A 23,497-nucleotide genomic window follows, 5' to 3' on the forward strand; every position below is an offset into this window, starting at 1 on the left:
ATCTTGTTACTCCATTTGTCTTCTCTCACTCAACCCTTCGTGCTTTGTACACCTACAATTACATCAACGATTTTACTTCTTACCAATGAGTTTAACTGTTGTGCTATCCACACTTCCCCTCTTGCCCATCAGTCATCCTTCCTTTCTCTGTTACACTTATTTTCTATGTTTGTGTAATTTAAACTATTACATTCATTGGGTTAGGAACTGTCTTTTTTATTTTTAGACTCTGTAAAGTGCCATGAAAAGTTATATAATAAATATTCACTTTTAACAATGTTTAACATGACAAACCTTCTTCAGTGCTACTTCCTGAGCATGTAGGATGGACGTTCCAGAGTGTTTGCATAAAGGAGGCATCCACCTGAACATTTCCATTTGACATGGAGAGATGCTGTAACAGAGAGAAAGCCATACCCCGGAGAGAGAATCATTAAAAGGATTTGCTATTAAATCTATTTCGATAAAATATTCTTTTCTCAAACGGTGTTCAAAGATAAATATTTTGTTGAAAACTTTCAATATCTCAGAAGTCTTTATACAATTTCTTGAAATCAGACACTTGTTTCACATCATACTATTATCCAAACTATTCAATGTTAATAGTAGTAGCTTAGAACAGGACAATCAGAAGAAGAGAATTTCTAAGGTAAACGCCCTTACCAGATATCTTTCAGAGGACACACTGACCAGGATAAGATCATCGCCAATTCGAACTTTTTCTCCTTCTGACCTCTGTTTCGAAGCAGGATGTATTGTCCACCAGCATGCCTCACCTACAATATACAGAGATGCTTATGCCAATTATTTAGTATATAATAAATAATATATCATTCTAAGATATGTAAATATCTTAAAAAGCTACCTGTAAACTAACATACAGTAAAGACTTACCATTTTTATAAGGATAATATCGGCCTTATATACCCACTAGTTTTTCTCTTTTCTGACAATTCACACCTCCCATTTCCCCCAGTATTGTCAGTCAAGCCACAATGAACCTGATACTGTAATTGAACAACACCCCCCACAACCTCTGAGGGTCACCAAACTTGCAGTTCAGAACCTGCCTCCTCTATGCTTGCGACAACCAGTGAGCTACTGGTTCATTTCCTACACCAGAGTTAACTATTATCAGCCTTTCATGCCTTCCCTTGCCTGTTGTCCCACCTTCCACACACCCCTACCTTATTTTATCATTTTAACTGTGAGCTATATGCCCACTATAAAATTAAATTATACTCTATTTTAAAATGATGTCTTCTACCTTACAACACTGCTATGTTACAAAAGTAGAAACTATGGACCAATTGAATGGACTCTGCTGGTAGACCCTACCTGCCCAGGAGAGCAAAGTTTAAAAGTGACCACTCTAGAGCTCTTTCTCCACATGCCTTGTAACATTCTGGTTTATTTTGACACAAATAAAACTCCCAGGGAAATTATTCAGCTTGTCCCATGTTTTCACACCCATTAATGCCTGCTCATGGAGAGGTTGTGAGCCAGTGAAAAGTGGGAAGGAATTATACACAAGTGGAAGAGTTGGCCAAACATTAAGAGGGCAAAGAGCTGATTCATTATCTAAGGCAATATATTCTTAAGAGTTGTTTTTCTCCTAACATTTACTCCTCACTTTAAATCATAATTTTGTCATTGCAAAGTTATGTATGAATTCTACAGAAATAATTATGGAGATTATGACATTACATAAGAGAAGAAGATGGACTCCAAGGAAACAAATATTCTGGGTTTTTCTGTGGTAATATTCTTAATAGGGCTGTCAATTAATCACAGTTAACTCACGTGATTAACTTAAAAAAATTAACTGCGATTACAAAAATTAATCGCGATTAATCGCACTGTTAAACAATAGAATACCAATTGAAATGTAGTAAATATTTTTGCATGTTTTTCTACATTTTCAAATATATTGATTTCTATTACAATACAGAATACAAAGTGTACAGTGCTCACTTTATATTATTTTTGATTACAAATATCTGCACTGTAAAAAACAAAAGAGCTCTGTATTCTGTGTTGCAGTTGAAATAAATATATTTGAAAATGTAGAAAACATCCAAAAATATTTAAATCAATTGTATTCTATTATTGTTTAATTGTGTGATTAATTGCACAAGTAATTTTTTTAATCACTTGACAGCCCTAATTCTTAATAAAGAACAAAGGGAAATAAACTCAATTTATAGGAGACATACAAGCAATTGATTCCAAATAGAATGTGTTTCTATAAAGTGTCAGTCAATTGTTTTTAAATATGCAGTGGCTTGAGATTTAGTACATGCAAAGTAATAGCCCTCTTTTCTGCTGAGATGATTCCATGGTACAGTTTAATAGAAAAAAGGCATATTTACTCATGAAATGCAGATTGGTTCAAAAGCACAAAGACGTTATCAAAATTCCTAACACATAAAAGCTCCTGTAAAGACTTATTTTACTTATTTTTTTAATGTGACGTTTGTGAAAAGCCCCTTTTTGTACATTTACAATAAGACAAAACACCAAGATAAAGCTGACCCTGCAACTAGCAAGCAAATATATATTACAGAGCCCAGGGGGAACATGGGACACCATTCAGAGTAACTCTGAAAGGGACCACAAAAATACCAGGATTGATTTTCACAGGAGCTTATTATCAAAGAGATAAAAATGCACATATTCCTTAGAGCAGCATGCTAAAACAAATGGCAGCCAAACTTGTAAGGTCTCATCCATAATAGTAACCATGAAACAGACTGGAAGCAACTACTAACTCCTTCCTGGAGTCCAAAAAGGAGTGAACGAAAAAAACTCTGAACTTCACAGGGTTCAGAGTAGAGGTCATATAGAGTAGACAGCCAGCCCAGGAAGAAATGTCAAAGATTAGACTTCCTGTGAAATGGGGGTATAGAATGTACATGACTGTGTCACTCCATCACTACTCCCAAACTTTACTTTTATTATTATTTTAAAGACCAAAAAAAGTCACCTATCTGCATCAATGGCTGGGGGACTCGATGGGACTGGCACTGAAATGGGGACAGTCTCAGAACAAAGGTTAGAGGTTTCTAAGGCCTAGCTTGACAAAGCCCTGGCTGGGATGATTTAGTTGATGTTGGTCCTGCTTTGAGCAGCGGATTGGACTAGATGACCTCCTAAGGTCTCTTATATTCTATATTCCAATCCTAATATTCTATGATTCTCTGAAAGGGAGGGAGACATTTGTGAAGGGACAAAAGGTAAGTCCCTCCCCCTGGGATGGGGGCCTGGTCTTTGGTTTATGGCTGGCAGCTGTTGCTGGTCTGCTTTTTTCTTCTTTTAAAATAGCAGTTTCATATTTTAGCTCTCTTTGGCCTTTGAGACCTGGGAAGTGACTTCAAGAAAGTGGGGGATAGTTAAAAAAAACAAAAACAAAACACCTTTGTTTCTCTCACTGTTATTGGCACTACTCCCTGAACTTTAGTAATTAGCTTGTCAGGTTTCCATGTTGATTCTCGTAAAGGTGAAACTTAGAAAAAAATACAATGCCCAAAATCAGCTCATTAACACAATTTAGACAAAAGAAAGATAATTTAAACGAAGATGATGTAAGACTTGATGAGATTAGTTAGGATAGTTATTGTTACAATATTTGAGGACAAATAGGTTATTTGTATGTCTATTGCTTTTAATGTCAAAAGTTCAAAGCCTCAAAGTTCAAAGTCCCAAACCTTTTGATCTTTATTTTTAAATCTAAGATTTGTTTCTCTCTCCTATTTTATCCTGGTGGTATTTTAATGGACTTGTATGGCAAGGGAATACTTTCCATGCTCTTCCACCCCACACTTTTTGAATTATTTTTTAATGATGAGACTTTTATAATCTTTGCCTGTTTTTGTTTACTACAGTTACATTATTGTATTATCTGAAGGATGAACTAACAATTTAATACTAAAATAAAAGTTTTAGTGAATATTAAATATGCTAAAATGGAATTAAAAAATAAGTTCATAAAACTTTATTAATAAAATAATATAGAAAATTGTACTTAGTCCATATTTGCCAGTGTTTTCCATCTTAAGATAACACTGACCACTGGTCATACAGTGTTGTTTATTTCATGTCCACCCCCCACCCCGCAGGGTGCTGACCTTACTGTAAGTCAGTCTTCTTATTTCTTAATGAATAAATAATGGCAGGTTCACAAATTTGTAACGCTAATAATATCTGTCACTATCCTAAATGCATTCTTAAGACTAGTACAACTGGCATTTTTTTCTCACAAAATAACACAGAATATTGGCATACCTGCTGCATTTTCTTGTAACCCCACATCAAATGCAAGTTTATCTGTCTGGGATCTTGATGTTGACAAACAAGTCAAATACTGCAAAACATGTTGACATTATTAAAAACATCAAAATCAGCAGAATCATTTGAGGCATACGTCTCTAATCGAAGATGCTCATAGATTCATAAAGCTCAACCCTAACATTAAACTGAATTTAAATATTCCATTGACTGCAATGACAGTTCAAAACTAGCATCTTGCAGGAATTTCTCTATGTAAGATAATGCTCCTCCTTCCAAGTGTAAAGGTACACACATGAACAGGGATTTTGAGACAAGCAGGCTTCCCATGACAGCATTGCTCCTGAGGAAGACATATCAAGCAGACCTGAAAGCAACAATGTCTCCTCACTTTAGGCACTGGTACATGCTCAGACTACGAGTCCATTCAGAATTGCACCTTAAAGTGGGTGGTCAGAATAGCCAGAGCTCAAAAGCTATTATTGGGAATTCCAGCACAGGGGGAAGAAGGGGAGTTGCTTCAAACACATCTCTCTTTCCTTCTGCACATTATTGACCACTATTTTATAATTGCTTCTGTGAGATTTTTTCTCCTCCAATGAAACAATGTGATCCAGAGAGGGAAAAAACCTGAAACTTCCTAGTAGATAAGATGCCTTAACAAATGACACAACAAACAAAATCCATAGAAGAGTGCCTCAAAATATTGTCAAGGCATATTTGTGGGTGTGCACTGTGCAAATGCTGGGGAAGCTGGGGAGGGGAGAACCTACTATATAAAATACCCAAGAGAAACTATATACCTCAGTGCAGAAATGGCATAAACTTACTCGCAGCAGCAACTTGCTATTGGCACCTATTTGCATGCAACATTTCAATTAACCGCTAGGCATAGAGATCCCATCTGCAAAAAATGGAGGCTTGCAAATACATCTCAGGCTGCAATACTCTCAAATAATGCATTATAACTTAGGGCCACCTCCATATCCTCGATGCTGTCATGCATGTAGTAGTGCACTACTGCACAATCTTAACAAGGTACCCGTCCCTTTTGCCTCTCTAATGGTTGTTCCTAGCCATACCTACTGCTGACTTCGACAACAATTTTTGCGCTGTGACTGGATGGCATGTTGCACATCAACTTGCACTGTGCATTTCTATAGTGTGGTGTGTTTCGGGTTTTATGGCAGATCTTCATCCTTTCCACATATTTTTACCACAAAGGGTGAACATATGGCTCTCACATTCCCTTCTGAATGTTAACACCTTCGTTCCTAAAGTACTTTAAAACATATGCAAAACATGCCATTTTAATAGCTCCTAGACATTGATTATACTAATTTTACAGTTTCTCTTTCCATTTGAACTTCCATAATGCTGGAATGAATAAATAATGATCAATTTCTTTTCACTCCTTACTTTAGTTACATCATACTCAGTATATACTAGCAATTTTTGGATGCCCCAAAGGGACACCTTAAAGGTTTTCACAGTGTGGGTGATTGATACTTTGAGTCACCCAAAATTAGTGGTCGCTTTTGAAGATATGGAAAAAGGCTAATATAGTGCCCATCTTTAAAAAAGGGAAGGAGGAGGATCCGGGGAACTACAGGCCAGTCAGCCTGACCTCAGTCCCTGGAAAAATCATGCAGCAGGTCCTCAAGGAATCAATTCTGAAGCACTTAGAGGAGAGGAAAGTGATCAGGAACAGTCAGCATGGATTCACCAAGGGCAAGTCATGCCTGACTAATCTAATTGCCTTCTATGACGAGATAACTGGCTCTGTGGATGAAGGGAAAGCAGTGGACGTGTTGTTCCTTGACTTTAGCAAAGCTTTTGACACGGCCTCCCACAGTATTCTTGCCAGCAAGTTAAAGAAGTATGGGCTGGATGAATGGACTATAAGGTAGATAGAAAGCTGGCTAGATTGTTGGGCTCAACGGGTAGTGATCAATGGCTCCATGTCTAGTTGGCAGCTGGTATCAAGTGGAGTGCCCCAAGGGTCGGTCCTGGGGCCGGTTTTGTTCAATATCTTCATAAATGATCTGGAGGATGGTGTGGATTGCACCCTCAGCAAGTTTGCAGATGACACTAAACTGGGAGGAGAGGTAAATACGCTGGAGGGTAGGGCTAGGATACAGAGGGACCTAGACAAATTGGAGGATTGGGCCAAAAGAAATTTGATGAAGTTCAACAAGGACAAGTGCAGAGTCCTGCACTTAGGATGGAAAAATCCAATGCACCGCTACAGACTAGGGACCGAATGACTCGGCAGCAGTTCTGCAGAAAAGGACCTAGGGGTTACAGTAGACGAGAAGCTGGATATGAGTCAACAGTGTGCCCTTGTTGCCAAGAAGGCCAATGGCATTTTGGGATGTATAAGTAGGGGCACTGCCAGCAGATCGAGGGACGTGATCGTCCCTCTATTCGACACTGGTGAGGCCTCATCTGGAGTACTGTGTCCAGTTTTGGGCCCCACACTACAAGAAGGATGTGAAAAAATTGGAAAGAGTCCAGCGGAGGGCAACATAAATGATTAGGGGACTGGAACACATGAGTTATGAGGAGAGGCTGAGGGAACTGGGAATGTTTAGTCTATGGAAGAGAAGAATGAGGGGGATTTGATAGCTGCTTTCGACTACCTGAAAGGGGGTTCCAAAGAGGATGGCTCTAGGCTGTTCTCAGTGGTAGCAGATGACAGAACAAGGAGTAATGGTCTCAAGTTGCAGTGGGGGAGATTTAGGTTGGATATTAGGAAAAACTTTTTCACTAGGAGGGTGGTGAAGCACTGGAATGCATTACCTAGGGAAATGGTGGAATCTCCTTCCTTAGAAGTTTTTAAGGTCAGGCTTGACAAAGCCCTGGCTGGGATGATTTAGTCGGGGATTGGTCCTGCTTTGAGCAGGGGGTTGGACTAGATGACCTGCTGAGGTCCCTTCCAACCCTGATATTCTATGATTCTATGATATTGGCCTCAATGTTCTTGCGCAAAGAGGGAACACTAAATGATTATGTTGCTTCATATATTTGTTTGTTACTTGACCTAAAGTGTTTATTATATCTTGAGTTTATTATTATCAGTTATGGAGAACACATTATTTTACTGTAGACGTAACATGCTTTTCCAACTGTAAGTGCACTCTGTTATGTAAGTTAACAAGTCACTTACCATTCCACTGAACGAATGCCGAAGTAGTATAGCATGGCCATACAGCAGGGTTCTGTGACCACCTCCTTGAACTGCCTATAGAAATGACAGAAAATGTTAACACTTGATAGCAATGCAGGGATTCTGACTGTTTCCATTCATCTGAAGTTACCAATAATTTAAGTATCATACACAGATACTCAAATTGGATTATCTACAAAAGTGCAGATATGTTACAAAAGTTTGTACATTCGCAATATTGAAGTAGTTACAGCAATAACTGTTTTCACTGTGAAAAAATAACATATTTGACCAGACAATTGTGACCTAATTATCACTTTAGTGAGTAAAGTAAGAAACCAAAGTTTTCTACAAATACGTTCTGAAATGAAATGAAAAAAGGCATTTCTTACCTTTCTTATAAACTTTTCAGAAGCATTCAGAATAAAAAAATATGTAATTGAAGTCTTAAAAATGATTATCCATATGAATATTTTAGACATGTACATTTTCTTATGTTCCCACATCCTAAATAATCAACGTTCAGTGAGACCACATGTTGCTAATAAGGATAAGCATTTGCTAAAATTAGCCTAAGTTTTTATCACAGGTGATATAATTATGGTATGGGTCATTTCATTTTAACTAAATACAATTTGAGAGTGGTCAAGACATGCAGAATTGTCAACCCAAACATTCAAAAATCATGAGTCAGACCCCCCAAATTGTGAGATTGGCTTAAAGATAATGAGATTTTTAAAATAATAGGTTTGGGGTTCTTTATATTTGCCTTTTGGAATTGTAGCATTTACAATTCTCATTTTCAAGCTTTTCTCCACAACCAGGATAGCTTAACACTTTTTTTTTTTTTTTAATGAAAGCCAAGATTCCAGAATCTGGGGGTTTAAGAAAGGTATCAGACATCATAAGAGTTGGCAACGGTGGCTATAAAATATAACTAATAAACAATAACAAGCTTTACAGGGCTTCCATTCATTTTTTCTCTCTCAACTTTCTTTCATATGCACGCACTCACATAGTTTTTATATTTTATCAAGTTAATCAAAATATGTCCAAAGAATTAGGGCTAATTCTTGATGCATTCTGGTGTTTCCAATTGAAGTATAAAAAGCAGAATTTGACCCATGTATTTCTAACTGTTACATACGGCTAGAGAAGATGCATACATTTGGTAAAAGCTTATGCTGTCAGTTTGAACATTTCACCATGGCTTATTTTCCATTTAATGCTTAGACATTTAGGCCTGATGCTCACTTTGTTCAGGGACCATTCAAATAGCCTTTAATACACACAAACAAGGTGGCTCTTGAAAATATAAGGTAGAATAAGGCTCATCTCTGGTTTACTTTATATTTTTCAAAAGTGAATTCTCTTAAGGCCAAATTTTACCATTGGACATGTGTAGAGGAGAGTAGCGGACCAGAGGAGTGGGGTGTTTCCATGGGCTAAAATAGCTTGCACAGGCAAAATTTGGCACTAAATGAATTAACAAGTTCATCGATTAGTCCTTTAAGTTTACATTTCATATGTAACAAAACACTAGCTCTAAAAATGCCAAGCTGAAGAAATTCCTTGGGACTTTGTAGCTGGGCACCCAGGTTACCTAATGTTGATTCAAAAGACTAAAGGGGAAATCATGTTTGTCCAACAGACACATACTAAAAAGCCAAAAGTAATAAAGTTGGAGATGATTCCTTTATTGTCATAACAACAAAATAAGGGTGAGCACAGTTCTGATTTTCTTGCTCTACTAACAAGCCTCAAGTAGAAGTCTGCTACACAACTAACAAAAATAATCTCCACAAAAGACAACCCTTCCCTGCCCACTAATTAAAGGGGTTTTCTCTTTATTGTATGTACACCCTTTCTTTTATGTTTTGATTGACATGGAAACGAAGAGGAAATGTTGAAGGGGGGGGTTACTATCAATGAACAAAACCATCTCCAAATCACATCTGACTTCAAAAAAAAAATTGTGCAGTTCCTTTTACATCTCTGCATCTCAAAATTTAATTTTTAATTTGTAAGAGTCAGCATTCTGCAGTCAATTTAAATTATATTGGTCCATGCTCCAGGAACTGTTACAGTATAGTGGTCACTCTCAAAAAGGTTAGCAGTTACCTTAGGCAATCAGTTACCATTGCAGATTCATGTCATAAACACAACCTGCAGTCTGCTGATGTTAGTGTAAAACAAGGAACCTTTCTTAAATAATGGAAAGGTAACTGCTTTAAAACAAACAAACAAACAAAGATGCCCAACAACCTTAGAGTCTTGGAGAAGTCTACCAAGGTTTGTTTTTAAAACATGAATAATAATTATTGGACGGAGCAAGATACTACTGAGGGGAAAAAACCCACTCACAAAAAATTGTTATTGCTTTGTGTCTGCCAAAGCACAAATCCAGCTGGCCATCTTAGGCGGGAATAACTGCCAGAACTCATTGGCATGAGCTTTTCACAGGAGGCGCTTGACGATCTAAAGAAAAATGATACAGCAGCCCACACAATTATTTTGCTGTTATTACTACCTATTAGTCCAGCTATGTGACATGAGAGATCCCCAGGGTCGACCTGGGTTAAGTCCTGAAAAGACATTCAATACTGACAGATTACATCTGTCACCTTTTAGAATCAGAGACTGAACTCACTTGTGCATATATGTTGCCTGCTTCAACCTGTAAATAACTCATTTATCTTTCCAAGTTAATAAACCTTTAGTTAGTTTATTACAGGATTGGCTACAGGCATTGTGATATCTAAGGTACAAATTGATCTAGGGTAAATGACTGATCTCTTGGGACTGGAAGCAACTTGAATATTGTGTGATTTTTGGTGCAAGTGACTATTTATCATTAAATCCAGCTTGCCTGGGTGGCAAAATAGACTGGAGTGCTTAAGGGGACTGTCTGAAGCCATGGTAAGAGTGTTTCAGTGATCTAGGAGTTCACATTTGTTACTGGGTGGTGAAATTTAATGATAGGACATACCACCAATCTTGGGGGTCTGCCCTGCTTTTTGGGGTGTCCACCCTGAAGTCTGCCTTGAGGTTGGCACTCTCAGTCATGAGCTACTCCAGACAGCATGATAGGGGGATTACATTGGTGGGGGTGGAGTGCAATGCTCAGAAGGAGAAAATGTGCAAAAACACAAGGCACAACATATGACACTTTAACTCCTACATGTCCAATCAGTAGAGCATGAAGCCCATGGGCTTATGGGTGGGACAAAAAGTGACCTTCATCGTTCTCTTCCTGGCTACAGTTATTTGAGAGCATGCACCTATATGCAGCCCTCAGCACTGATAACCGCAAACATTAAAATATCAAGAATCAGGCCCCCAAAATCATAATATTGGCTTAAAAACAATGAGATTTTTAAAAGTAGAATTTTTGAGGTGTCTAGGTAATTAATTAATCTTCTGACTATAAATGAAAATCCAGAGAAGAGCAACAAAAATGATTAAAGATCTAGAAAACATGACCTACAAGGGAAGATTGAAAAAATCTGGCTTCTTTAGTCTGGAGAAGAGAAGACTCAGACGGAATATGATTACAGTTTTCAAGTACATAAAAAGTTGTTACAAGGAGGAGGGAGAAAAATTGTTCTCATTAACCTCCGAGGATAGGACAAGAAGCAATGGGCTTAAATTGCAACGGGAGGTGTAGGTTGGACACTGGGAAAAACTTGTAGTTTGTGTATCTGTCGGGGTAGTTAAGCACTGGAATAAATTGCCTAGGGTGGCTGTAGAATCTCTGTTGTTGGAGATTTTTAAGACCAAGTTAGACAAACACCTGTCAGGGATGGTAGATCAGTGGTCATGATCTCCAGTGATGTAGTGTGGCTGCCACTAAGGCAGACTCCCTACCTATCCCGGCCCCACGCCGCCCCTGGAAGTGGCCAGTGCAGACCCGCAGCCGTGGCGGCAGGGTGGCAGGGGTGTCCCTCCGTGCACTGCTTCTGCCTGCAAGCACCACCCTTGCAGCTCCCATTGGCCGGGAGAGCTGCGGGGGTGGTGCTTTCAGGGAGGGGCAGCACACAGAGCCACGTGTCCCCCGCCCTCACCAGGGGCTCATTGGTCCTTTCTGGGAGCAGTGTGGTGCTGGGTAGGCAGGGAGCCTGACTTAGCCTCGCTGTGCCCGCCGCCGCCCGGGAGCTGCCAGTGGTAAGTATTGCATGGCAGGAGTCTGCACCCCAATCCCCAGCCCTGAGCCCCTCCTGCATCCCAAACCCCATCCCTGAGCCCCCTCCCAGAGCCAGCACTCCATACCCCCTCCTGCACCTCAAACCCCCCCCCGCACCCTGAACCCCCTCCCACAGCCAGCACCCCATACCCCCTCCTGCACCATGAACACCCTCCTGCACCACAACCCCACCAAGCCCTCTCCCAGAGACAGCATCCTGCACCCCAACACTCTGCCCCAGCCCAGAGCCCCCTCCCAGAGCCAGCACCCCATACCCCCTCCTGCACCCCAACACTGCCCAAGCCCTGAGCTCCCTCCCAGAGCCAGCACCCCACACCCCCTCCTGCACCCCAACCCCCCCTGCACCCCAAGCCTCACCGAGCCCTCTCCCAGAGCCAGCATCCTGCACCCCAACACTGCCCCAGCCCTGACTCCCTTCCTAGAGCCAGCACTCCATATCCCCTCCTGCACCCCAACCCCCTGCCCAGTGAAAGTAACTGAGGGTGGGGGAGAGCGAGCAACGGAGAGAGGGGGGATGGAGTGGGAGGGCTTTGGGGAAGGGACGGAGCATCAGGGAAGGGGCAGGGTAAATCCTGGGTTGCCCTTAGATTCAAAAAGTGATCTTGGGCATAAATAGGTTGGAGACCACTGGTCTAGACAATACTTAGTCCTGCCTTGAATGCAGGTAATTGGTCTAGAAGAACTCTCAAGTCCTATGATTCTATGATGAGATGAGGTGAAGGGGGGACTCAACACACTGAGGGTAAAATTGGAGAAATCTCCAGAGAATGGGATAGGGAATGAGAACTAGTTATTTAGGGCTGGGGTTCTCAACCTTTTTCTTTCTGAGTCCCCCACCCCAACATGCTATCAAAGCTCCTCAGCCCAGCCCACCTGTGCCACAACTAGTTTTCTGCATATATAAGCCAGGGCCAGCATTAAGGAGTAGCAAGCAGGGCAATTGTCAGGGCCCCATGCCACTGGGTGCCCTGTGAAGCTACGCTGCTCAGGTTTCTACTTCAGACCTGAGTGGCAGGGCTCAGGGCCCTGGGCGTCAGCCCTGCACAGCAGGGCTTAGGCTGTCTGCCGTGGCCTCCCAAGAGTCTAACCCTGGTGCTGCTTGGCGGACTCCCTGAAACCTGCTCATGGCCCTCCAGCGGCCCCCAGACTCCACGTTGAGAATCACTGATTTAGGGCAACATAAGCTGACTACTGAAGCAGTTTGAGAGGAGTCTCACACTAGGGCATTTTCTACTCCGCTAACTGACCTGAATCTTGAGGCACCCCTGGAAGTCTTAGCCAGAAAAAAGCAAATCAGTTTGGAGAGCCTAAGTAAGGAAATCTAGAATGCCAGGTAGTGCAGCAGTCTTTCTGCCCCAAGCAGCTTAAGGCAAGCCTGACATATTGCTTCTGAGAGTGTGGCTGGGATGTAGAGCATGTGCAGTCTGGTTGGACGCAGAGAGGCAACCCTTTTTTTTTTAATCTCAGCTGGGACCAGCTGTGCAGTACTGACTTCCTTTAGTTCCTCTGGTAACATACTCCCAACACCTCCACTTCCCAGAAGACATTATCATTGCTAGAATCAGAATTATTGTACTTGTTTAATTGTAAGTTGGAGAAGAGAGTATTGGGAGTATACAGCCAGCACCAGTTAAGTCAGCATTCCAGATGGGCAAAGGCTGGAACTGTAAGATGGGAAGAGAGATAGAGGAGCTCTAGCTTCCCTGAGAGCCTGGCGTGGCAGGAATGGCTGCAGTGCTTTATATATGCCACTAGGCACAGCTGTTCCGATGTTGGATTAACAAATAATAAGAAAAGTGGCTCCAAAAAAAGGAGAAAGACTACACCAGTCCTGGCTCAGGAAGCAGCAGGCTTCATGAGTCAGAATTCCAACTTTGGTAGAAATTATAGTATATTCATTACCATTAAAATGAAGACAAATTCAGCTTTTATTATGATTTTTTGCACCACCACATACGTGCACAGGTCCTTGCCTAAGTAGCGTGTGGTCTAAATAAAACACATGACAGCACAAATGACAAACAAAAGTGTATGAGGATGATAGGAAGAATAAATTTACAATACAAAGAGAGGATGAGATGAACTATTGTGTACAGACGTCTTGGTATTCCCCTTTCCTTTTTCAAGCTGTTCATGGAGTTTTGAGATGCTGTGATTCATATGCCACTGTAACAAATGTGTCACAGCCTGGGCAATAATCTGTGTCACATAGTTGGCTGGTTCCATCATTTAGGCTGTGTGCTGTCTTCAGGTCATTTCCTGATCTGACTTAAGGTGGTAGAATACTAACATACCTTCAAGTGCTTCTCAATACTTCAAGGTCAGGTGCAAAACAGTTTTTTTCTCCAGTTATTAAGGACAAAGCTTTGTTTACTATTATACTTTTATTTTTATCTTGAAATTATTCAGATACCTGTCAAAGGTACTTAAAAACACCCAGTCAATGCAATAAAAATACTGGTTTGGTGTACCTGAAGCATCTATTTGAACATCTGATGTCTGTTCAGCCTCTGTTACTAAAGGCTGTAGGTCAAGTATATATATAAAGCCAAAAGGTGCAAATATTTCCTTTGTCTAACCAGACTGACCATATGAAATACATTTTAAATCTATTAATTTGTACGCAGACTTTCAGAGTAACTGCACTGCCGTGTTTATTAGCAAAGCCAACTATAATAGTGGATATTTTGTAGCCACTTTTTCCAATCCATAAATCACAGTCCCTCTATTAAATATGGGATTTCTAATTAATATTCTGGCACGATTGCCCTCCGAGTCTGTATGGTTGGTGGTCCATGTATTGAAGTAAACAAACATAAGATGAACTGTTTTATTTTAAACTAAAACATGCCTAACTCTCCTTTTGTTTCCTTCCCAATACTTAGCTTCTCAGATGTCTGTGGTTTTCAATCAACTAATGGCCTAATCTTCTGCGGAGGTGAGCACTCCTAATTTCCATGGTCTTCAATGGAAATTGTAGGTTTTCAGCATCTCCAAAGGTAAGGCCTAAATTTATAGTTGGTTTTTTGACGTTTTAAAAATCTAAAAATTTGTTAAAAATAAAAAATAGCCTCTCATTGCAGAAAAGTGGCCTCAGCAGCATCAATCTCAAAAACAGCATCAGAATCTATTTTTCTTCCATTTTGACTGCAGAAAATTAATCATTCTGGTACCATCAGGATAAACCAGAAGGCAGCAATAAACTTTAATATTTGCACAGAGCTGCAAGCCACAATGAATGAAAACAACTCGAATAATAAATTAAAATTGTAAATTTAAAATTGTCAACAGCAATCTACAAAAAAAGTAAATTGTGGAATAAACAAATTTATGAGCATTATTACAAAGTGTTTAGATCCCACTTGTGCTGACATTTGCCTCCTTGGAGGGACAACAACAAAATAAATAAAGTAATCAGTTATTTCCCAATGGACTAGGACTCTAAAATTAACACAATGTAATGTGTTAGTGCAGCACAGAAACCTTCACTGGATCTCTCCATTGACCTGTGGGCAAAACTGCAGATTTTTCAAAGAATGCATGTGAATAATGGTCACAAAAATAGTCAAAGCTGATTTTTTTAAATGAGGCAATAGCCATATACTATATATAATCTAAATGAGTTAGTATTATGAAGCATATACATAATGCTTTTAAGGTACATGATGTTTCACGAGACAGAGAATAAGAGAAGATGCTTACCCTAAAGAATTTACTAACCCAGATGCATCCATTCTTGTGACTCTAACATTCTTACAATGTTTACCTGAATGCAATCTGTATCAATATACCTCCACAACTGGTTAACCAGCTTGAAAATAATTAAAGTATTATGCAGAGGGCGCACACTGGTATTTTAGGGAAAAGATTATTTTATACAAACATGGTTGAGACACCACCATTTCAATTTCTGACACTAAATCCAAAGAAAGACGCAAATGGACAGGATTTATTTTTATAATGTAAAATATAATGTATAAAATCAATTTTAAAATTATTATCCACCCACGTATGTATATACTTTACTGAAAGTACTAATTTTTAAAAGTGGTCAAAATTGAACTGCTAAATTTGCATGACCAACTTTCTGGGCATGCAATTTGAAGCAAGAAATATTGTGAGTCCTCCAGACTTGGATTTGCACAAACAAATGCTGTTCATATTCATAAAAATAAGCTTCTAAGCCCCAAACTCCAAGCCTGAAAATGTTTCCATGCAAATTCAGAGGCCATGTCTGAAAAATTTCCCCGACTGCTAAGAGAAGTTAATCTAAGAAAAGTTAAATAAAGTAAAGCTAGGGAGGGATTAAATATTTAACCAACGAGTTACAACATTTGAACAGTTGGAATATATAACACTTCAAATGTTATTCCAAATAACTGGAAATCAGGGAAAAAACACAACAGTTCAAAGTAATAATAGTTCAGTAGGTATTCAAACTTTTCAGTCCAAGGCCAAACATCATGTTAAGGAGGTAAGGAGACAACAATCAATATTTAGGGGCAAATTCTCTCTCCTATTTTATTCACTTTATGCCACTCAAGTGGTGCAAAGAATGAAAAAATAATCTACCAATCCCCTGCTGGAAATACCCCAAGCTGGGACACAGGAATCCCTATGCATCTCCTGCTTTGCAAGCGCACAGTGTTCCAGTTATTCTCCGTCGGCGTATGGCTCCTTGGGGAACTGTTGCTAGCTGGTGCAAGTCAGAACAACCCCTAAAATGTTCTAACTTGAGCTGGGGCAAAATCAGGGAACCAAAATTAACTAATGGTTTTCATCTTCTCCTCTTTCAACACTGCCTCCTGGGCTGTTCTGGGTGGCTGTGTGGGGGAGGAGTGCCGTCTTTTGCTAGACACTCCCCTAGGGTCAAGCAAAGGCAGTTGAGCTCCTATCCTGATTTCCCTGGGGCTCCCACAGAATGGCAGATAATCAGGTAATGGAGCAACCATATCTACTCTTCTCCTTTCCATGAGAACCAACACATGGAGAGAGCAGGTGCTCAGAGTGCTCCAGGATCACATCAGAGCTGCTCCTGAAGCTGCAGGCCATGACAGGCAGTTGAGATAGTGGTAGTAACCAACTTTGTTCATACACTTTCATTTGAAAGTGGCATGGTATGACTCAAGGAACACATTCATAATCAAGTACACGTTTTCCTTAAGAGGGCCTCTGAGAGTCATGGATTGGACACCACTCTACTACACAAAAGAACTAGCTTACATCTGCAATGCAGTATTGAATCCATTTTTAAAAATAATGCTTTTAGGGGAACTTCAGTACTTTAGGGGAAGTTCATTTCAGTAATGTTCACTTGCTTCAAAAACAGCACATTGAAAATTCTGAGGCCAATGCTGATAATTACAGAAACACATTTCACGTGAGCCTGTCTTCAACACTCCAAACATTGGGACAGACCTGAATACCTTTACTCACACGAGCAGTCCCAGTGTCTTCAATGGGACTATTCACCATGGTGATTTGCTGAATTAGGCCCACAGTCATAGCATCTGTCATATTTTAATAAATCACCACTAACAATACAGAATACATTCCAACTTAAATCACAAATCATATTTCTACATGAGATCTACTATCTTTACAATTCTACACAAAACTGTTGAAGTCATCCTTACAACATCAATTGTGCATCAAGTTTTGTTTGCAGATTAAGACACTATGAACAGAAAAGTAATGGGGTTATATTAAAATAAAATACTAGACCTACAGATTTTATCGATGAGATGAAATGCTTAGGCACATCCTACCATATTTCAAAAAATAATGCATAGCCATGAGCACACCAAGTCTGGTTTGTTTTTAAGCCAGCTCTGCCATCACAATCCTCTACACTTCACTATTTATATAGCAGAGAAGCACAGCTTATGAAAAAATAAAAATATAGAGTTGTTACATTCAATAGAATCATTGCTGGGAGCGGGGGACTTAAAACATGTTAGTGTTACTTGACTCCATCACTTCATCTGGATAAAAATTGCAGATGAAATAAATTCAGCTTTCTAATCCACCCTGTGAAACCAGTTTGAATCCTTCTTACTGTAACAGATGCAGTACGTTTGGTCATATCCACCTCAAGTAACCATCACTCACAAGCATTGCACAAATGATCCATGTCTTCAATTCATAACCAAATAGAGCAAACAGGTTAAATTTTCAAAGATTGGCTAAACTCTTCAAAGACTGGCTAAACGCTCCTTTTCATGAATACTAAAATCATGAAAAAATAAAACTCAGACAGACACGCTAAATGGAGGCAAAAAACTACATAAAATAGATTTTTGAATTTCAATATTTTTGGTGAATATGGATTTTGTTAGCTAATTCCAACCTCAAAATGCTTGAAAACAAAATGCTTTTTCTATTCAGACATTTAAAATCATAGGCTACTGCAGGCTCTTGAATACCGTTATGTATGTTAATGCAGTATTTCAAAATATATTTTCATCAATCACCTTACAGTTAATAAGTTAGCCTTTGCCTGCAAGAAAAGTTATCATTACAAATGCTCAACTACTGCTTCTGTATATCCATTAAAACACAAGAAAAATTCTAGTGTTTATAGAATATTAGGGGGAGAACAGTGGTTATTCTCGTTGCAAAACAATATCCAGACTACATCACAAGCATATTTAGAATTTGAAAAAAAAAAAAGACTAAATAATTGATCCTTAAAAGACAATTCCACAGAAATAGGAATTCTATTTTCAGAAAAGTAGGTGGTAGAGAACAAGAGAGAGAAATATTAGTCAACAGATTAAATGTTATATGTTCTTTCACTTGAAAATGCCTTTACTCATGAGATCGCAAAATGTAAAAAGCTAGTTTGACTTTAAAGTTTTGGGACATAGTTAGCATTCTTCACTACCATATTGCCAAAGATGCAATGCCATAGATTTGGCATGTAGGCCCTGACTCTGCCACTTTTGCTCATTAGAGGGACACCTTGCTCTGAAAGTTATCCAATTGATTTCATGGGGCTATAGGTAATGTAATATACAATTTATTTTAAATAAGGTGCAGAATTGAGCCCACCGAAAGTATGTAATTTTTTCACTAGCCTTTTTCATTCTTATTATGCACTCCACAGTTATATGTAACTGCAAAACTGTAACTGCATAATAGCATTTGAAGCTGTATTAGGGCTTCTAAGTAACTTGGGTTAAGCATGCTTCCCGTAGATTTTAATACAATAGTTTGAAAGTTTGATGATTAATTTACTGTACCCTCAGATCACAGATCTTCAGAAATTTCTAAAATTTCAGAAGTCCTCTACTTAAAATTTAAAAATTATTATTTTAAGGGACAAAGAATTCAGCTTGGCTGACACAAATATTTTAACTGATTGATTGATCATTAGCTTGGAGGTGTGTGGGAACATCTACAACCACAAGAAACAATAGGCACAAAGATTGAAACTGTCCTGATCACTTACAAGTGAAAGGCCTAATTTATTAAAAGTACAACTGAAGTCAGTTTCATGCAAACTATATGTATATTAAGTGAAGAAAGGAAGAACATACCCATTCGGAGAGGTCACTAGGCTAGCAAAGTGAAAAACAAAATAATAAATGAAAATTTAGTTGTGCATATGATTTTGTTGTGGATGTGTTCAAATGTTTTGTTTGCATTTTTTAAATAGTTCAATAAACTCAAACAATATAAACATATTACTGACCTAATGGTTGGATCTACCATTGTCAGGCATTTTTAAATTGACCCAAATAAACAGATATATAACGTTCATCATTAATTCTCTTCTGACACAGTTCTGATACCATCAGCAAACTGGCTAGTAAGCTGCATGCAACAGTATAAAATGAGCTGCAAGAAGCTGTAAATCATGGTAATGGTATTGCAGTAGTGTTACATCATAACATTTATAAGGATGAACTCAGCCAAGGAAAATGGTCAGGAAAAAAATTAGCTACCCTTGCTTTTACCATTAAAAAAAGAGAGAGAGAGAGAGAACGGAACAGATTAGTAAACATATTTTACTACTTTCATTTTATCAGCTTGAACAAAAACTGATTCTTTCATGCTCTTTCTTATTGTGTCACACACACTTTTTCACAAAGACAGTAATTAATTTGATTGTGTTCGTGAATGCTATAGCAAAACAGGTCTGATAATCAATAGCCCCAGGTTTTGCTTGTTCTGATACTAGTTTTAAATATAAACTTTTGAGTACTAATCAAAAACTGTATTTTAAATTTACATTATTTTTGTTGTTGCAAACATTCCTTGCCCTCACACATGCGCACACATAAATACTACATTGTATAAGAGTTATCGTTAGAGTACACACAGTATTCCTGATCCCAATCCTTAAAAGCAAGGAAAAGTTAAACCATCTAATAGTGCACACCTTCTATTCCTCCATCCAGAGAGAGACATCTCACAGCTAGTTCAATCACCATAAATCATAGACAGTGTACCACAACCTTACTTCTGCTTAAGGAGAGAAGTCAACCTTCTTGCAACTCCTCCAAACTCATCACCACAAACAGATAAGTCTGCTCCTATCCCTCCACCCATTCTGCAGAATTCCAGAATATCATACTCATTCAAGTCTGGGAAAGGGATTCATGGAAGGCTGACATCCTTATTGCACCAGAGATAAGATGATGGTGCATTGTTTGTGTTGGTCATTGGTGATAAGGTGATGTAGGCTAGTGGAAAGGTGTCAGTCCATGGCTGGAAGAGTAAAGGATATGTACTGTTAGATGGCTTAACTTTTCATTTCCTTGCCTTTGAGGTTGCTGTCCGGTATGCAATGTGTGCAGGAACCTTAACCAATATAAAATGTGTATGAATTACCCAGGGTTTTTAGCTTGAGAAAGGATCTCCAACCAAGAGTTTCTTGAACAAAGAACAGCATATCCTTAAATGTGCCCAGTAGACATAGGGGCTATACTCCTGAGTCAGCTGGTCACTTTCATGAAAACCCTTTGGCAAGAGCCACAGCTAACAAATGAATAGATAATTTTGCATTGCTAGCCACTGAATACAACACTTGGATCATATTTTACAGATGTTCTCTATAACCATAAAGGCTAGAAACAATTTTTTTAAAGCAATACTTAGCTTTTGGAGTATCCATTTGATGTTATAAAAATTGGTAGTAAACAATGTGACAGAAAAAGAAATAGTTATGATGAATATCAGCAAATGAAAATTTAGTACAATAATCATTTTTAAAAGTTGAACTACCCTGCAGATGCTGAAAAAATTCTACAAGTGACTCAGTTTTCCAATCTGAAAACTCAGTAATTAATTTTCTAGCAGAGCCCAAAAAATCATAAGGCTCAAAAAGTAAACTTTCGTAAAGGGCTGATTTCTAATTAATTGTAAGTGAAACTGGTTTAATCCTTCTTAACTCTCAAGGATAGTTTACACCAGCTAAGGGATCTATCATAGCTCCACTAATTACAATGGAACTGTGACAATTTGTTCCAGCTAAGGATCCACCCCATAGATTGTGTATTATCATTTAGGGAAGGATACACTATATTCTTCATACAAAACATAGTGAATTAATCACTGCTTTACATAGAAAGCTGAACTCCAACTTAAGTATGGGGCTCTGATGATTAGATAGAGAGACACGAATATACACACAAAATGTCTTGTACACATACACACAAATCCTGATTCAGATACATTGCATAAAAATATCTCCAGACACACACATTTGCATCTCCTTTTTAACATAATAAAATCCTTCCCATTATAGGTTTGATGCATAAAGAGGTCTGTCCACTTTCTACAACTTGATAACTCCACCAGCACATTGAAAAGAACCCTACAAAATCTCAGCACATCAGTATATTTCCTCCTCAAATTTTACAAAATCAATCCAGTCAGCTGCCTTTATAGAATCTTTGTAAAACTTTTAGGCTATAACATTCATTTTATTTAAAAGATGTTTTCTTTGCAGGTAAAAAAAAAAATAGGGATGGCCAGAAAACAATTCCATTTCGAAAAACATTTCCAAGGATTTTTTTTTTTTGGATTGGAAAGAAAATGAGATTTTTGAAACTGAGTGAGAGAATGAAAAAGAGAGACACTGTCTGTAGTTTGGTAGTTAGGATCCTGGCTTGGGAGACCCAGGTTCAGCTCCTGATTTGGAATATTCATGGGTGAAAATCCCTGCTCTGAGTCTACACTACTGTAAATTATTAAACTAACTGAAAACAATTAAGTTACTTTTTTTCTTCCTCTGAGCACTGCACAGTTGAATTTGTGGTACTAAAGCAGCTTATTTTTACACGTGGAAAGATATCCAAAATAGTCCCAATATAAAAAGTTAAAATCTCTAAAACCCTTCTAAAATAGTATTTCTGTCAAATATGTGATGCAGGTGCAATATATGTTGGCTTATTATGGTGCAAATTCTTTATTGGCACTCCTTTTGGTTGACTTGAAGAACATATTCACATCTTCATGAGTAATGAATTCAGTCATCCCAAACTTATTCTGATGAGCCACAACACTTCATACCACATCATCATATATATTCTATATGTATGTGTGTATATCAGAGGTGGGCAAACTACAGCGCGGGACCGTCCTGCCTGGCCCCTGAGCTCCCGGCTGGGGAGGCTAGTCCCCAGCCCCTCCCCCAATGTCCCTTCTGCCTTGCAGCCGCACAGGCAGCGCGACGTGCACCTGCCCACCTCCCAGGCTTTCCAATAAGCCTGTCCTGCAGCTCTGAGCGGCATGGTAAGGCGGCGGGAGGAGCGGGGGGTTGGATAAGGGGCAGGAGGTCCTGGGGGGTAGTCAGGGGGCAGCTGGATGGGGCAGAGGTTCGGGGGGGGCCATCAGGAGGCGGGGGGGTTGGATGGGGGTGGGGTCCTGAGGGGTCAGGGGGGTTCCAGGAAGGGGGGGACAGGGAGCAGCGGGGGTTGGATAGGGGGTAAGTTCCTGTGGGGGCAGTTAGGGACTGGAGTCCCGGGAGGGGGCAGTCAGGGGACAAGGAGTGGGGCAGGGGGGTTGGATGGGTCGGGCAGCCTGTCAGGGGGTGGGGATGGGGACAGGAGCTGGGGCAGTCAGGGGACAGGGAGCGGGGGGGTTGGATAGGGAGTGGGGTCCTGGGGGGGGTGGTTAGGGATGGGGGGGGTCCCAAGAGGGGGCGGTCAGGGGAAAAGGAGCTGGGGGGGTTGTATGGATCGGAGGTTCTGAGGGGGACAGTCAGGGGGCGGGAAGTGGGAGGGGGCGGCTAGGGGGCGGGGGCCAGGCTGTGTGCGGCGGCCCTCCATACCATTTCGCAACCCCGATGTAGCCCTAGGGCCAAAAAGTTTGCCCAACCCTGGTGTATATACATAATTTATGTCTTTAAACACACACACACACACACACACATATATGAACTGCAGCATTTTGTGCTAATAGAACAGTATGAAAAATAATGTGCTTACATATATGACTGGTTCTGCAAGCCCTCTGTAGATACCTGTCCCAGTAAAGTTCCTGAGAGCCCCACACATAAAGCACTGCAGGAACAGGCTTGTAGAGCGGATGCTGACTTTTTAAAAATTATTATTATTATTCTGACCCAACTGTTAACCAAGACATTGGGATTATGGATTGCATTTAAAAATTGTTTATTTTATTTTTTTTTTTATAAAAGAACAGGAATATCTTTAGCACCTGCAAAGAGAAACAACTGGTAAGAACGTGAATTTGAGGGTCTAAAAGTTTGACAGTCTGTTCAAATTGCAGGAATGCAAAAATTCACCAGTTTTAAATTTTTGTTTGTGTTTGTGACCCAAAAATGCCCTTTCCCCCCGCCCCAAATACAACTTTGTTGAAAAGGT

General features: G+C 39.6%; 1 protein-coding gene across 1 annotated transcript in view; it reads right to left on the bottom strand.

The window, feature by feature from the left end:
• RYR3 (ryanodine receptor 3) overlaps positions 1 to 23,497 on the bottom strand; it is a 481,354-nt gene that overhangs the window by 437,113 nt on the left and 20,744 nt on the right. Inside the window, exons 4-7 of the mRNA XM_043549389.1 lie at positions 7,457 to 7,531; positions 4,285 to 4,363; positions 664 to 776; positions 295 to 394 (exon numbers count right to left, since the gene is read on the bottom strand). Of these exons, the coding sequence (XP_043405324.1) occupies positions 295 to 394; positions 664 to 776; positions 4,285 to 4,363; positions 7,457 to 7,531 (367 nt within the window). The remainder of the gene's footprint in view (positions 1 to 294; positions 395 to 663; positions 777 to 4,284; positions 4,364 to 7,456; positions 7,532 to 23,497) is intronic.

The sequence above is a fragment of the Chelonia mydas genome, chromosome 6, assembly GCF_015237465.2.
Source record: "Chelonia mydas isolate rCheMyd1 chromosome 6, rCheMyd1.pri.v2, whole genome shotgun sequence".
Lineage (NCBI taxonomy): Eukaryota > Metazoa > Chordata > Testudines > Cheloniidae > Chelonia > Chelonia mydas.